General features: G+C 44.6%; 1 protein-coding gene across 5 annotated transcripts in view; it reads left to right on the top strand.

Annotated features, from left to right (window-relative positions):
• Positions 1 to 4,830: 4,830 nt before the first annotated feature.
• The window catches only part of YIPF1 (Yip1 domain family member 1), a 40,603-nt gene continuing 29,530 nt past the window's right edge, over positions 4,831 to 15,903 (top strand). For 3 of the 5 annotated variants that reach the window (XR_273801.4, XR_006692060.2, XM_005543314.4), the window contains exons 1-4: positions 4,831 to 4,920; positions 5,172 to 5,392; positions 5,658 to 5,737; positions 11,779 to 11,942. Coding sequence is in view for 2 of the 5 variants with exons in the window: in XM_005543314.4 (XP_005543371.1) it covers positions 5,707 to 5,737; positions 11,779 to 11,942 (195 nt within the window). In the remaining 3 variants the exon portion in view is untranslated. The remainder of the gene's footprint in view (positions 4,921 to 5,171; positions 5,393 to 5,657; positions 5,738 to 11,778; positions 11,943 to 15,903) is intronic. The other 2 variants (XR_273802.4, XM_074006242.1) reach the window with 1 other exon arrangement.

Below are 15,903 nucleotides of genomic sequence, written 5' to 3' on the forward strand. Positions count from 1 at the left end.
GAGGCCTATGGGCAGAGAGGCTGCAGCCAGGCGACACTGGGCGGAGCTGAATGAAGGCTCAGGGTAGAAGCAGCCAACCCTGGGCCAGGGGAAGGAGTCAGGTCAGAAGGTGTTTGCCTTTCTGTCATGAGACAGAAAATTCCTAACCAGGTGCTCAAAGGTCTGTTCTAATCACTATCATTTCCGATTCTTTGCCTTAGCTTTTGAGAGATTCTTGGATTGGTAGATTCCACATCTTAAATTCTCCCTCTGATTAATTTTTTAAAAAACAAATACTTAAAAAGACCACACTTAAAGAGACCCTGTTAGATGCTCTCTCACAAGTCAGTAGGTTTGGATGTTAGTTATTCTTTATACACGAACTCTTCTGCTACTAATGAAAGATGTTTTTCCCAATCATGGTTTTTTTTTTTTTGTTTTTGGAGATGGAGTCTCACTCTGTCACCCAGGCTGGAGTGCAGTGGCATGATCTCGGCTCACTGCAACCTCCGCCTCCGAAGTTCAAGCAGTTATCCTGCCTCAACCTCCTGAGTAGCTGGGATTACAGGCGCCTGCCACCACACCCGGCTAATTTTTTTTTTTTTTTTTTTTTGAGACAGAGTCTCACTCTGTTGCCCAGGCTGGAGTGTGGTGGCGTGATCTTGGCTCACTGTAACCTCCGCCTCCCGGGTTCAAGCAATTCTCCTGCCTCAGCCTCCCAAGTAGCTGGGATTACAGGCATGCACCACCACACCCAGCTAATTTTTTGTATTTTTAGTAGAGATGGGATTTCACCATATTGGTCAGGCTGGTCTTGAACTTCTGACCTTGTGATCCGCCCACCTCAGCCTCCCAAAGTGCTGGGATTACAGGTGTGAGCCACTGTGCCTGGCCCCCCATCGTGGCTTCTAGCTGGTGGTTGACTATTTCTGTAGTCAGAACCCTCCCCAGGGGACATGGATCTGAAACCTTCCAGGGCAGAGACAGAACTGGGACCATCCCTAACAAAACCTGGGGCCTGCAACTCCCCTTAGCACTGGGAGTGGAGCAATAAATAAAACACCCTCTTCTCTCAAGAAGTCATGGTTTAGTGCGGGGAATAGACAAGTAAACAGAAAACTACCATTTCCTAAATGAAGTCCAGAGGCGGAGTGTGTGTGGGGGCTACCAGAGCAGGGAGAAGGGGAAGCTTATTCTGATTAGAGAAGTCAAGAGGACTTCACTGAGGAAGTGATTTCTATGCTGAAACCAGAAAGACGGCAAGCAGTCAGCTGACCAAAGTGGGGCTAGTGTACTGGTGGAAGGAAGCACGTGGCCAAAGGCCCAGAAGCCAGAGGTAGCATGGCTCATTGGAGAAACTGAAAGAAGAATCATAGAGCTCAGAGTTGGAAAGTGTTTTAAAACACAACCAAGACTTTGTTTTGTTTTGTTTTGTTTTTAATAATTGAGAGGGGGTTTCCTTGTTCTGTCACCAGGCTGGAGGGCAGTGGTGTGATCATAGCTCACTGCAGCCTCAAACTACTGGGCTCAAGCCATCCTCTCACCTCAGCCAGGGTAGTTAGGACTACAGGTGTGCCACCCAAACCCAGCAAATTTTGTGACTATTATAGTGTCTCCTTATGTTGTCCAGGCTGGTCTTAAACTCCTGACCTCAAACAATACTTCCTTGGCCTCTCAAAATGCTGGGATTATGCGAATGAGCCACCATGCCCAGCCCCCAACTTCTTAAAGTAATCAGGGCCGATTTTCCCTACCATGTGTCACATTTATTTATTTATGAGACAGAGTCTCGCTCTGTTGTCCAGGCTGGAGTGTAGTGGCACAATCTCGGTTCACTGCAACCTCTGCCTCCCAGGTTCAAGCAATTCTCCTGCTTCAGCCTCCTGAGTAGCTGGGATTACAAGCGTGTGCCACCACACCCAACTAATTTTTGTGTTTTCGGTAGAGATGGGTTTCGCCATGTTGGCCAGCTGGTCTCAAATTCCTGACCTCAGGTGATCCGCCCACCTTGGCCTCTGAAAGTGCTGGGATTACAGGCGTGAGCCACCGTGCCACTCTTTTCTTTACCTGCTGGTGCAGTGGTATGAGAAGCCAAAAATGCTTAAGTGGCAGTTACAGCTTCCAATTCAGCGGAACTGTAACTGGAGTGGAAGTGTTCTCTCTCCTCCTTCCCTACTTCCCTGGGACCAGGATCTCCAACCAAGCAGAACTTGTGAGGCAGGAGGCACACATTCTATGTGTGTAGGTTTCACTGAAAGTGGTAGTAAGAAGTGCTACCCCTTGGTTTGCAAATCTATAGGTATTTAGAACAAAGTACCATTATAAATAATTGATAAACCATTGGTTTAGTGTATGTACTCCGTGCTGGAAGACAATGCCTCAATCTCCTGAGTGTTTTCCCCAACCTGGAGCCCTAACTGTGCCTTTAACAAGCCATTCCACCATCCTATTAGGCCACCTACTGTTGGATGACTGAGTCACATGGTAAGACCAGTGGGTAAGACCCATGGTTTTGTGTCACTGTTGCATGTTCTTTACAATTAAATTGGTCCCTTAGTCCAAAGCAATGTTGTGCAGGTAATCATCACAGGATCTCTAAGCAAGAGGACTTCGCTTTCTTCTAACAAGGGGGAAGGGACTACTTCTGCCACCACCACCTTTCCCTTGAAAGATTCAAGAGAAACTGGAAACGAGGGATGGTCAAGTCTTAGGCTTTCCCACCCAAATATCCTCATCCCAGTTCTCAGGTTCCCATTCATTTTCTGACAATGCCCCAGCTTTGATGGAGGAGACCTACAGAGGCTGTGCATTCAGTCTTCGTTGAAACTTTGCCACCCTTACAATTAGATCTTGGGCCTGATTTTCAGTCCAGTCTTTCTCAAGGCTATAGAAGAATAAGAATCTTCAAAACTTCCATAGAGGCTCTCTAGCTTTCACAAAGTGCCTCAAGTTGACAGTTGGCTGTTCTAACTCTGCCATTTTATTTTCAAGGTTTCCAATGGAGTTAAGAAAACCCAGTTAATTCCATAGTCCTTATAATTACCATTGTCCTCTTAATGTTCCAGTGCCACAGCCACTAGCTAACTTAGCACCTTATCTTCTACTTGCACCTTATCCCAATCAACTGTAGACAGACACCTTAGTAATTGTGATGCCATTCTATTCTAAGTGTTATCATACCACCACCACCACCCTCCTTCCCTCTGCCCTTAACACCAGCAATATATTTGTTTTTGCCATGTGACTGGTGAGCCGTTCAGTTGCAAAATGCCAACCTAAGGTTTTATTTTCTGGGGCCACTTTTGGTACCAACATGCCTTCATATTGGTTCCTCATATGAGTAGTTTATTGGCAAGTATGAATCCAAGGACCAGGAGTGAAGGACAGGGATTGTAAATCAGGGAAGGAAGGAGACCTATTGTGAATATGCATTATCAAATGCGTCACTTCCAAAGGCATTTGGTTGCTTAATCCTGCTAGGTAGTTTGAAAGCTATATGAAAAGGCGCCTGAGGGGAAAAACAGGAAAAGCATATATTCATCAATTGTTGACCCCATTGGTCAGAGATTTGCCTCGTGAGAGATTAACAACTCTCTACCTCTACACTTCTGGGATGCATCTGTCTGGGTGCTGAGTAGTTCCAGCAAGGTCCCATGACCTCATAGCATCAAGAAACAAGCCTTGAAGCAGAAGGTGAGAAGCCTGAGGCATAGACTGGAGGCAAAACTCAGTCAGGTTATATCTGCTGACGCTGGAATAAGATGAGTGGCAGTGAAATAAGCAGCAGGCCAGGCCAAGATGATCTGAAATGGGACATAAGAGGTGGCTGATATACTAGCACAGCTGAATTCATGAACTGAGATTCATTCCTGGTACATATTCAACCAAAAGTGCCCTGCGCATGCTCTAAACCTCAGCTTTCTCTTTGTAAAATGAGGATCACCCTAAGATAGCAGGATTATTCTGATAATTAGAGATCCTGCATGTACAAAGCCTGATCATGATAATCTTGAGGAAAAAAAATACACTATATATGGCTACTATTAGACGTAAAGTCAGGCCGGGCGCGGTGGCTCAAGCCTGTAATCCCAGCACTTTGGGAGGCCGAGACGGGCGGATCATGAGGTCAGGAGATCGAGACCATCCTGGCTAACAAGGTGAAACCCCATCTCTACTAAAAATACAAAAAATTAGCCGGGCGTGGTGGCAGGCGTCTGTAGTCCCAGCTACTCCGGAGGCTGAGGCAGGAGAATGGCGTGAACCCGGGAGCTGGAGCTTGCAGTGAGCTGAGATCGCGCCACTGCACTCCAGCCTGGGCCACAGAGCCAGACTCGGTCTCAAAAAACAAACAAACAAACAAACAAAAGACGTAAAGTCGTTCCGATTGCTCACTTACTTGGGGTGTTCATATGAACAGACATCACGCTTTCGATCACTCATTCAGAATGTAATTGACTCATGCAACTTCTCACTGGTGAAATTTTTATGGCCAAAAGAAACTGAGGGACTGGTAACGCAGGTGACTTATTTTTTTTATTTCACAGTCGTCTTCCATTACCCGATTTTATATTTCCATAGCAAAAGAGGTATAAACACACAGTAAGAAAACCCTAAACTCGAGAATTTTCTGCGTTTCCTGGAGCAAGGCCAGCCAAAGTAGTCACACTCAGCGACCCCACCACTCCGCCCTCGCCTGTCTCTTTAAGAACCCGAGACTCACCCTCGGGAGAAGGGAGGGAGGGAGCGGGCTCTGAGCGCCGCAGCACGCAGGTGTCTCTGGGAGCTGCTGCCTCTTTAAGGAGGCGGGGCTCTTCCCGGAGGAGGCGGGGAAGTTCCACCCCCCGGATCTCCGGCTTCCGGCAACTGGGCTGGACCGAAACCGGCGCGGAGCATCTGAGCCCCGAGGTTTTCCGGGACCCGGGGAACGCCTAGCCCCGCGAGGTGAGGCGGCCGGGTTTGCGGGACCAGTACGGGGCTAAGGGGGCTCAGGATCTCCTGCTCGCCGGGGCCGCCGTAGCCCAGCTTCTCTCCCTGAAACACTGCCTCTGCTTCGCGGTGTCCCGGGCTGCAGGGTCCCCGACACCCCATTGCCTACTAATTGCCTGACTCCGCGCTAGGCACCTTACACGCACTGTCCCATTTAATGACCCCCGCACTGTGTGACTAGGTACCATTATGCACCCATTTTACAGATGAGGAAACTGAGGCCGCGGGGAGCGCGCACACAGCAGAGAAGCAGCAGAATCGGGAATCAAACCCAGCTCTGTCTGACCCCAGAGCCTGTGCCCTTAACCACTGGCTAGGCTGAACTGCCTTTGTTCTTCACTGTCCCCATCATCTCTTTCAAACCTCAGCCTCATCCTTTCTCATCGTTACATCTCTAGGCTGCACCTGGTCTCTAAACATTTACACAGTGAGTTGAGATTCATTCCTGGTACATACACAACCAAATAAGGTTGAATTGGAACCTTTGGACCCCCGGGGTTAGTTTCTTTGTAACAATTTTAATATTTAATAATACCTGACGCTTAGTGGTTATCTTTATATAAACCTATTAAACCCCACTGAAAAGGGAGGCAAGGTAAAGTGATAACATTTCTAATGCTGAAATAAGATTTGTTTGCAGATACTTTATACTGTTATCCTATTACGTTTACCTGTTTTTTTTTTTCTTTTAGACCCCTGCAAATTTTCTTCCTCACAACTGGGAGAAGATTCACTGGCCGAATGGCAGCAGTAGATGACTTGCAATTTGAAGGTATATCAGTGGGGTGCCCACCTTTATATTCATGATTACTATTTCCACAGTTACAGCAAGTACTTTCATTGCTATACTGCCTCACACATTGAAGGATATTATTTCAAACATCTTTGGGGCTGTTGGCCACATCCAGGTATTTTCCGTTTGTCCACACCAGCTGTTTTTGTTTTTTTGCCAGATAATCCTTCAGATTGGTAACAAGTATCATAAATTTAGTACAGTGATTACAGAAAATGTTTATACAGTTCCTGCTTTAGTTCAGAAAACATTTATTGAGCACTTACTTTGTGCTTAGAACCGTACTAGATACTGGAGATAAAAAGATGAAGAAGTTTATCCACTGGTGGAGTAGATAAAAATGTAAAAAGATCATTAGGATGAAATGTGATCAGATCATTCCCTCATTGAATCAGTAAATATCTCCTGATTGTGACCAGGAATCGGGCAATTGTTCTAGTTATCAGAGATAGAAGAGTGAACAAAGTAGTCAGTTTCCTTCTTTGTGAAGCTCTCAGTCTAGTGAGGGGGACATTTATTTATTAAATGATCATTTAAATATATACCTACAAACTATGAAAGTGCTAGAGGAAAAGTTCAATATTATTAGATATTATCTAATATCTCAATAATATTATGAGATATTAGAACTCATAACCCAGAGCCTGACTTAGGCTGGGTATTGATGAACACTCTGTTTGTTTGTTTGTTTTGACGGAGTCTCGCTCTGTCACCCAGGTTGGAGTGCAGTGGCGTGATCTCGGCTCCCTGCAACCTCTGCCTCCAGGGTTCAAATGATTCTTCTGCCTCAGCCTTCTGAGTAGCTGGGACTACAGGTGCCCGCCACCACACCCGGCTAATTTTTGTATTTTTAGTAGAGACAGGGCTTCACCATATTGCCCAGGCTGGTCTCGAACTCCTGACTTTGTGATCCACCTGCCTTGGCCTCCCAAAGTGCTGGGATTACAGGCGTGAGCCACCACACCTGGCTCACTTACTTGTTTTATTAACACCTTACCTAACACTTACTATATGTCAGGCACTGTTCTAAATGCTTTACAGATAACTCAATCCTTATATCAACTTTATGAAATAGTTAATTTATTCATGTTTTATTAATGAGGAGACTGAGGCACAGAAAAATAATTTGCCTAATAGTCACACAGTTAGTAAGGGATAAAATCAGGATTTGAACCCATCCAGTCTGGTGTCACAGCTTATGCTGTCTCTGTTATCTAAGGAAGAGATACATGGTTTCAAAATAAATCTATTTCATTTGCAAGTACTAGAAATCCACCTCAATTTGAAAATACTGTCAACTCTGTCTTCAAAATTAATCTAGCATCTGACCACCTCCGCCACTACTCTCACCATGCTCAAGGTCACTGTCACCTTTTGTCTGAATTATAGCCCTTACCTTCCTTCTGGTCTTTCTGCTTCCTCCCTTATCCTTCTACAGTCTGTACTTTGCAGCCAGAGTAGTCCTTCTAAAACTCAACCAGATCATGTCATTCTTTCAGAACCTTCCAATAGCTCCCATCTCACTAGAAGAAAAAGCCAGGCAGTGTGCAGTGGCTCACACCTGTAATCCCAGCACTTTGGAAGGCTGAGGAGGGCAGATAACCTGAGGTCAGGAGTTCAAGACCAGCCTGGCCAACATGGTGAAACCCTGTCTTTACTAAAAATACAGAAATTAGCCGGGCTTGGTGGTGCACACCTGTAGTCCCAACTACTCTGGAGGCGGAGGCAGGAGAATTGCGCAAACCCAGAGGTTGCAGTGAACCGAGATTGCACCACTGCGCTCCAGCCTGGGTGACAGAGCGACACTCCATCTCAAACACAAACAAACAAACAAACAAACAAAACCCGAAAAAGCCAGAGCCTTTACTGTGGCTTAGGAGGCCCCTACAGGATGCAGCCTCCATGCCTCTTATTTCATCTCCTACTGCTCTCATCCTTTCTCTCTCTGCCCAAACCGCATGGGCTGTCGTAGTTCTTCCTATGCACCAAGTACATTCACAGCTTGGGACATTTGTGCCATCTTTCTGTGTGGGACATTCTCCCTTCAGATAGCCTTATGACTTGCTCCCTTGCTCTGTTCGAATCTCTTCTCATTAGAGAGGCCCTCCTCAGCCATCCTGTCAGGAGTGCAGTGCAAGAAAGTTCAAGCATAGCCATTGGCCCTTGCAAAAGTCCCTGTGGAGTGAGGAAGTTTAATTTTTTTCCTGAAGGATTGGGAGAACGCCTGTGTTCAGATCACGGATGGTGGGGGAAGCTGACACAAGGTGATGCTTAGGAGGAGGCAGGTGACAAATCACCTAGGGCTTTATCAACTGTGTTACGGACTTGGGTCTTTAGAAAAGCACACGGGATGCTGGGGGTGGGGTGGGAGGGGTGGGTCATGGAAGGCTTCTCTGGTGGGGAACGGTAGTGTTGGATGAAAAAGTGGAGGTCAGAAGCCTTCAGGTGAGAGACATTGTTTCAGGAAAGGAGCAGAGGCCAAAACTAGCTTAGGATATGCCAGGATGTAAAAGCAGAGAATGTTGGTGGCAGAAATAAGACACATACCAGTTTTATGCTCAAGGAGCTGAGATGGACAAGAATAACCAACACAGAGTGGACTGTGAAGAGTTGTCACGTTAGGGGTGCACGCAACCCACACTCCAGTCAAACTATGCCGTCACTGTCCCTCCATCGTGGGGCACACTTTCCATCTTCTGGGTCTTGCTCATGCCCTTCCCTTTGCATGGGATGCCATCCCCAGCGCCTCTGGCCATCCTTCTCATCCGGTATCGTCTCCAAGAAACCTTTCCTGATCCCAACAACTAGAGGAGTTACTGTCCTCCTTGGAGCCTTTTTACCCTTTCTATTTGTAAAGTGGTACTGTCTGTTCCTCCTTTTGGCATTCCTTCCCCCTGGTAAACTACTGCTTTTGAAAAATTTTTTAATTTTCGTGGGTACGTAGTAGGTGTATATACTTACAGGGTGCACTCATGTATTTTGATACAGGCATGTAATGTGTAGTAATCACATCAGGGTAAACAGGGTGTCCATCACTTCAAGCATTTATCCTTTGTATTACGAACAATCCAATTATACTCTTCTTCTTCTTTTTTTTTTTTTTTTTTTTTTTTGAGACCGAGTCTTGCTCTGTCACCCAGGCTGGAGTGCAGTGACACGATCTTGGCTCATTGCATCCTTCACCTCCCAGTTTAAGTGATTCTCATGCCTCAACCTCCTGAGTAGCTGGGATTACAGGTGCCCACCACCATGCCTGGCTAATTTTTATGTTTTTAGTAGAGATGGGGTTTTACCATGTTGGCCAGGCTGATCTCGAACTCCTGACCTCAAGTGATCTGCTCGCCTCAGCCTCCCAAAGTGCTGGGATTATAGGCATGAGCCACTGCATCTAGCCCAGCTATACTTTTCTGTTTTTCTTTCTTTCTTTCTCTCTCTCTCTTTCTCTCTCTCTTTCTTTCTTTCGGCAGAGTCTCACTCTGTTGCCAGGCTGGAGTGCAGTGGCGTGATCTCGGCTCACTGCAACCTCGGTTTCCTAGGTTCAAGCGATTCTCCTGCCTCAGCCTCCCAAGTAGCTGGGACTACAGGTGTGCGCCATCATGCCCAGCTTCAGTTATACTTTTCTGGTTATTTTAACTACTGCTTTTTGATTGTGAGACTTAAGTATATCCTCATTGGTCTAATTCCCTCCAGCAAAGTTGTGACTGTCTTTTTAAATGTCATTGCCCTGTACAATCAATAAGAGGTACCTGTAATGATAGTTACTATTTCATCATCCTCAAAATCTCTTTGTGGGGTAGGTATTATCTATGTTTTATAATTGAAGAAGTAGAGACTCAGAGCCATAGAGTAATTTGCTCAAGGTCATGGAGCTACTGAGTATTAAGAGTCTTACCTTGAACAAAGGACCATCTCACTCCAGAACCTCATGTTGCTTAAACTACCCAAACATTGCCAATTGAGGCTTCAGTAATTGTTACATATTAGCTACCCAGTTAATTTCAGTCAGAGAAGTTCAGAGAACTTTAGTGTTCTCCATAAAATTGCTCATATAGTTGAGAGGCAATAAGAGTGAACTCAGTTGTCCTACTACCAGGACTGGTGCCCTGCTTGTAGTGTTATAATGGTGCCCTGCTGGCACTCTTCCTTTGGCCTTCAAAGGTTCAGAGCTGCCCTGAATTTTATTCAAGAGCAGCTGAAATAAAGTATGTTAGGATATTCAGAGACAGGAAGTCTCAATCACTGCTGGTGGACATAAATAGGGAAGGTTCTTTTGGAAAGCAGTTTAGTAACGTGGTTCAGGAGCCTTGAAAATGGTTTGCACCCTGTTGACCTAGTGATCATACTGATAGGTGTTCATCTTAAGGCTGCCCCCCAAAAAGCTTTTTCTACACAGACACTCCTTTTGTATTTGTAATAAAGTCTTCATTGATGGAATATTATGCAGTCACATAAGTGATCATTTTAAAAGACTGTTATAATATGAAAAATCATTTTTTTGTATAATCCCGAATTATACATAGTCTTGACAAAGCAGGATGCAAAATTAATTATAGTATCATATTCTAGATCAGTACTTGGCACATTGGGGGCATGCAGTAAATATCTGTTGAATAAATGAATGATCATCAGTGGCATGAATCTCACTATGTGAAGAAAAGGAAATATACTGAAATGTTAATAGTGTTTGCCTTTATATGGTGGAACTAAGAGTGTTTTTTTGTTTTTTGGGTTTTTTTTTTTTTTTTTGAGACAAAGTCTTACTCTGTTGCCCAGGCTGGAGTACAGTGGCATGATCACGGCTCTCTGAAGCCTCTACCTCTGGGGCTCGAGCAGTCCTCTTGCCTTGGCCTCCCAAAGTGCTGGGATTACAGACATGAGCCACCATGCCTGGCCTAAGAGTGATTTTTATCCTGTGATTTCTATTTTCTTTTTTCCTTTTTTTTTTTTGAGACATAGTATCTCTCTGTCACACAGGCCAGAGTGCAGTGGTGCGATCTCGGCTCACTGCAACCTTTGCCTCCCGGGTTCAAGTGATTCTCCTATCTCAGCTTCCAGAGTAGCTGGGATTACAAGGCATACGCCACCACAGCCGGCTAATTTTTGTATTTTTAGTAGAGACGGCATTTCATCATGTTGGCCAGGCTGGTCTTGAACTCCTGACCTCAGATGATCTGCCTGCCTCAACCTCCCAAAGTGCTGGGATTACAGGCATGAGTCACTGTGCCCGGCTGATTCCACTTTCATTTTTTTTTTTTTTTTTTTTTTTTGAGACGGAGTCTCGCTCTGTCACCCAGGCTGGAGTGCAGTGGCCGGATCTCAGCTCACTGCAAGCTCCGCCTCCCGGGTTCACGCCATTCTCCGGCCTCAGCCTCCCGAGTAGCTGGGACTACAGGCGCCCGCCACCTCGCCCGGCTAGTTTTTTTTGTATTTCTTAATAGAGACGGGGTTTCACCGTGTTAGCCAGGATGGTCTCGATCTCCTGACCTCGTGATCCGCCCGTCTCGGCCTCCCAAAGTGCTGGGATTACAGGCTTGAGCCACCGCGCCCGGCCCCACTTTCATTTTTGTTCCCATATTTTCTGTAGTGATTATGTAGACTTACTGGAAAAAATAACTTTCATTAATATTTTTTGGACTTGAATCAAGAGAAGTTTAGGACTTAGGTTATATTCCTAATTCTCCCAAAAGTATTCAAAATAAATGTTACTCTGCCCATGATACAGATGAAAACACTGAGGTTTAGAGAAGTTTAGTTGCTTACTTAGGCTTGTTTATTTAGTAAGTGGCTAGCTGAGCCAGGACCAAAATCTAGGTCTGACTCCAAATTCTGTTGTCTTCATAGTCATTTTTCTGTCAGATTGATCTGATGAGTTTTTTTTTTTTTTTTCAAAGCTTTTGCCTTTTGTATCAGGTAGGGTCTATAGCAAAGCTGAGGTTGTGACAGCTTGTCTTTAAATTGAAAATATAGCATTTCTAGTGTGGGTAAGGTTTCTGAGGCCCTTGTGCTCTAATTTATTTCAGAATTTGGCAATGCAGCCACTTCTCTGGCAGCAAACCCAGATGCCACCACAGTAAACATTGAGGATCCTGGTGAAACCCCAAAACATCAGCCAGGACCCCCAAGAGGCTCAGGAAGAGAAGAAGATGATGAGTTACTGGGAAATGATGACTCTGACAAAACTGAGGTTTGAACTTGTCTTTGAGATCTTTTTTGAACAATTTTTAAAACTTGTTTATGTGCTTATTCACTGTCTACTGTGTGCCAGGTATAGTGTCAGGCAGTGACAGCTCAGAGATAAATGACACATGGCCTCTTCCTTGGTGGGGGAAACAAGCAAGCAGACTGTTATTATTTGTAAGTACACTGGTGGAAGGGAATACTGGGGTAGTGAGCAGAGAGCCTAGCTTATGGAATGCGGGACTCCCATGCTCAGTATTTTCTAATATTGGAGTAGGAAAGAACCTTCATGGCCCCCTGTCTTAGCGTCTCTCCCAAGATATTCCTGGCTGTGTAGGAAGGATAACACTTGGAGCCAGGTGTGGTGGCTCACGCCTATAATCCCAGCATTTTGGGAGGCTGAGGCAGGCAAATCACTTGAGCCCAGGAGTTGGAGACCAGCCTGGGCAACATGGTGAAACTCCTCCTCTACAAAAAATACAAAATATTAGCCAAGCATGGTGGTACACACCTGTAGTCCCAGCTACTCGGGAAGCTAAGGTGGGAGGATTGCTTGAGCTTGGGAAGTGGAGGTTTCAGTGAGCTGAGATTGCACCACTACATTCTAGCCTGGGCAACAGAGTGAGACCCTGCCTCTGGAAAAAAGAAAGATTGAAAACCCTTGCTTGAATACCTCCAGGAATGGGCTGCTGTTTACCACCATGTAAGGCAGTTGCTGCCATTGTCGACTTTAATTGTGAAAATGTTTTTCTTAATTTTTTTTTCTTCAACTTTTAAGTTCAGGGGTCATGTGCAGGAGGTACAGGTTTGTTACATAGGTAAACATGTGCCACAGTGGTTTGCTGCACAGATGACCCCATCACCTAGGTATTAAGCCTAGCATCCATTAGCTATTCTTCCTGATGCTCTCCCTCCCTTGTGTCCGTGTATTCTCACCATTCAGCTCCCACTTATAAGTGAGAAGATGTGGTGTTTGGTTTTCTGTTCCTGTGTTAGTTTGCTAAGGATAATGGCTTCCAACTCCATCCATGTCTCTGCAAAGGACATTATCTCATTCCTTTTTATGGCTGCATAGTATTCCATGGTTGTATCTATACACACACACACACACACACACACACATATATATATATCATATTTTCTTTATCCAGTCTATCATTGATGGCCTTTTAGGTTGATTCTGTATCTTTGCTATTGTAAATAGTGCTGCAGTGAGTGTATATGTGCATGTATCTTTATAATGGAATGATTTATATTCCTTTGGGTATATACCCAGTAATGGGATTGCTGGGTCAAATAATATTTCTGCCTCTAGGTCTTTGAGGAATTGCCGCACTGTCTTCCACAATGGTTGAACTAATTTACACTCTGACCAACAGTGTAAAAGCGTTCCCTTTTCTCTGCAACTTCATCAGCATCTGTTGTTTCTTGACTTTTTAATAATCACCATTCTGACTGGCATGATATGGTGTCTCATTGTGGTTTTGATTTGCATTTCTCAAATCAAGATATTGAGCTTTCTTTCATATGTTTGTTGGCCACATGTATGTCTTTTGAGAAGTATCTGTTCATGTCCCTTGCCCACTTTTTAATGGAGTTGTTTTTTTCTTGTAAATTTGCTTAAGTACCTTGTAGACTCTGGATATTAGACCTTTGTTAGATGGATAGATTGCAAAAATTTTCTCCCATTCTGTAGGTTGTCTGTTCTGTCTGAAGATTGTTTCTTTTGCTGTGCAGAAGCTCTTTAGTTTAATTAGATCCCATTTGTCAATTTTTGCTTTTGTTGCAATTGCTTTTGGTGTTTTCTTCATGAAATCTTTGCCCATGCCTCTGTCCTGATTGGTATTCCCTAGATTTTCTTTTCTTTCTTTCTTTTTTTTTTTTTTTTGAAATGGAGTCTTGCTCTGTCACCCAAGCTGGAGTGCAGGGGTGTGATCTCGGCTCACTGCAACCTTCACCTCCTGGGTTCAAGCGATTCTCCTGCCTCAGCCTCCCGAGCAGCTGGGACTACAGGCGTGCACCACCACACCCAACTAATTTTTGTATTTTTAGTAGAGACGGGGTTTCACCATATTGGCCAGACTGGTCTCGAACTCCTGACCTCGTGATCCACCCATCTTGGCCTCCCAAAAGGCTGGGATTACAGGCATGAGCCACCACACCCAGCTGGTATTCCCTAGATTTTCTTTTTTTTTTTTTTTTGAGACGGAGTCTTGCTCTGTAGCCCGGGCTGGAGTGCAGTGGCCGGATCTCAGCTCACTGCAAGCTCCGCCTCCCGGGTTTAGGCCATTCTCCTGCCTCAGCCTCCAGAGTAGCTGAGACTACAGGCGCCCGCCACCTCGCCCGGCTAGTTTTTTGTATTTTTAGTAGAGACGGGGTTTCACGGTGTTAGCCAGGATGGTCTCGATCTCCTGACCTCGTGATCCGCCTGTCTCGGCCTCCCAAAGTGCTGGGATTACAGGATTGAGCCTCCCTAGATTTTCTTCCAGGGTTTTTTTAGTTTTGGGTTTTCCATTTAAGTCTTTAATCCACCTTGAGTTGATTTTTGCATATCATATAAGGAAGGGGTCCAGTTTCAATTTTCTGCATATAGCTAGCCAGTTCTTTCAGCACTATTTATTGAACAGGGAATCCTTTCCCCATTGCTTGTTTTTGTCAGATTTGTTGAAGATCAGATGGTTAGAGGCGTGCATTCTTATTTCTGAGTTCTCTATTCTGTTCCCTTGGTCTATGTGTCTGTTCTTGTACCAGTACCATGCTGTTTTGGTTACTGTAGCCTTGTAGTTTAAAGTCAGGTAGCATGATGCCTCCAGCTTTGTTCTTTTTGCTTAGGATTATCTTGACTATTTGGGCTCTCTTTTGCTTCCATATGAATTTTAAAATAGTTTTTTTCTAAGTCTGTGAAGAATGTCAATGGTAGTTCAGTGGGAGTGGCATTGAATCTATAAATTACTTTGGGCAGTATGCCATTTGCACAATATTGATTCTTCCTAACTATGAGCATGGAATGTTTTCTCATTTGATTATTTCTTTGAGCGGTGGTTTATAGTTCTCTTTGAAGAGGTCCGTTACTTCCCTTGTTAGCTATATTCCTAGGCATTTTATTCTTTTTGTAGCAGTTCATTCATACAAAAGAATGAGAGTTCATTCACAATTTGGCCCTCTGCTTGCCTGTTGTCGGTGTATAGGAATACTAGCAATTTTTGCACATTGATTTTGTATCCTGAGACTTTGCTGAAGTTGCTTATCAGCTTAAGAAGCTTTGGGGCTGAGACCATGGGGTTTTTTAGATATAGGAACATGTCATCTTGCAAACAAAGGTGATTTGACTTACTCTCTTCCTATTTGAATACCCTTTATTTCTTTCTTTTACCTGATTGCCCTGGCCAGAACTTCTAATATTATTGAATAGGAGTGATAAGAGAGGGCATCCATGTCTTGTGCTGGTTTTCAAGGGGAATGCTTTCCTTGGTTGTGGGGGGTGGGTGTTCCTTTGTCTCCATGCTGCTCCTTGGTGAGCCATCGCCCCACCCTGCTTTTCTTCATTCTCCATGGGTCGAGCTACTTGCCTAGTCAGTCCCAGTGCAAGAACCTGGATATTTCATTTGAAGATGCTGGATTCATTCAACGCTTTCACTCCTCTCTGTGAGTACTGTGGACCACAGCTGCTTCTAATCGGCCATCCATTTTCCTTTATAATGAACAAAAAATATCTGCCTATAGCACCTGCCCTTGTCCTGCAAAGCAGCTCAGTGTTCACCTGTACTTTTTGCTGTATGAATTCCCTTCATACAGCAAAAAGATGACAGGCATAATTCCTGGCATTGGGCCTGCATTCTGCCACCAGAGAGCTGTGTTATTGGGATAGGTGTGGCCCTCCTCGTGTGCCTCTTCTCAATTGGAATTTTTTTTTTTTGTCAGAGTAGTAATATTTTTAGTACTTTAGAGTGAGTCAATATATCAGATTT

Source organism: Macaca fascicularis, chromosome 1 (assembly GCF_037993035.2).
Source record: "Macaca fascicularis isolate 582-1 chromosome 1, T2T-MFA8v1.1".
Classification (NCBI taxonomy): Eukaryota; Metazoa; Chordata; class Mammalia; order Primates; family Cercopithecidae; genus Macaca; species Macaca fascicularis.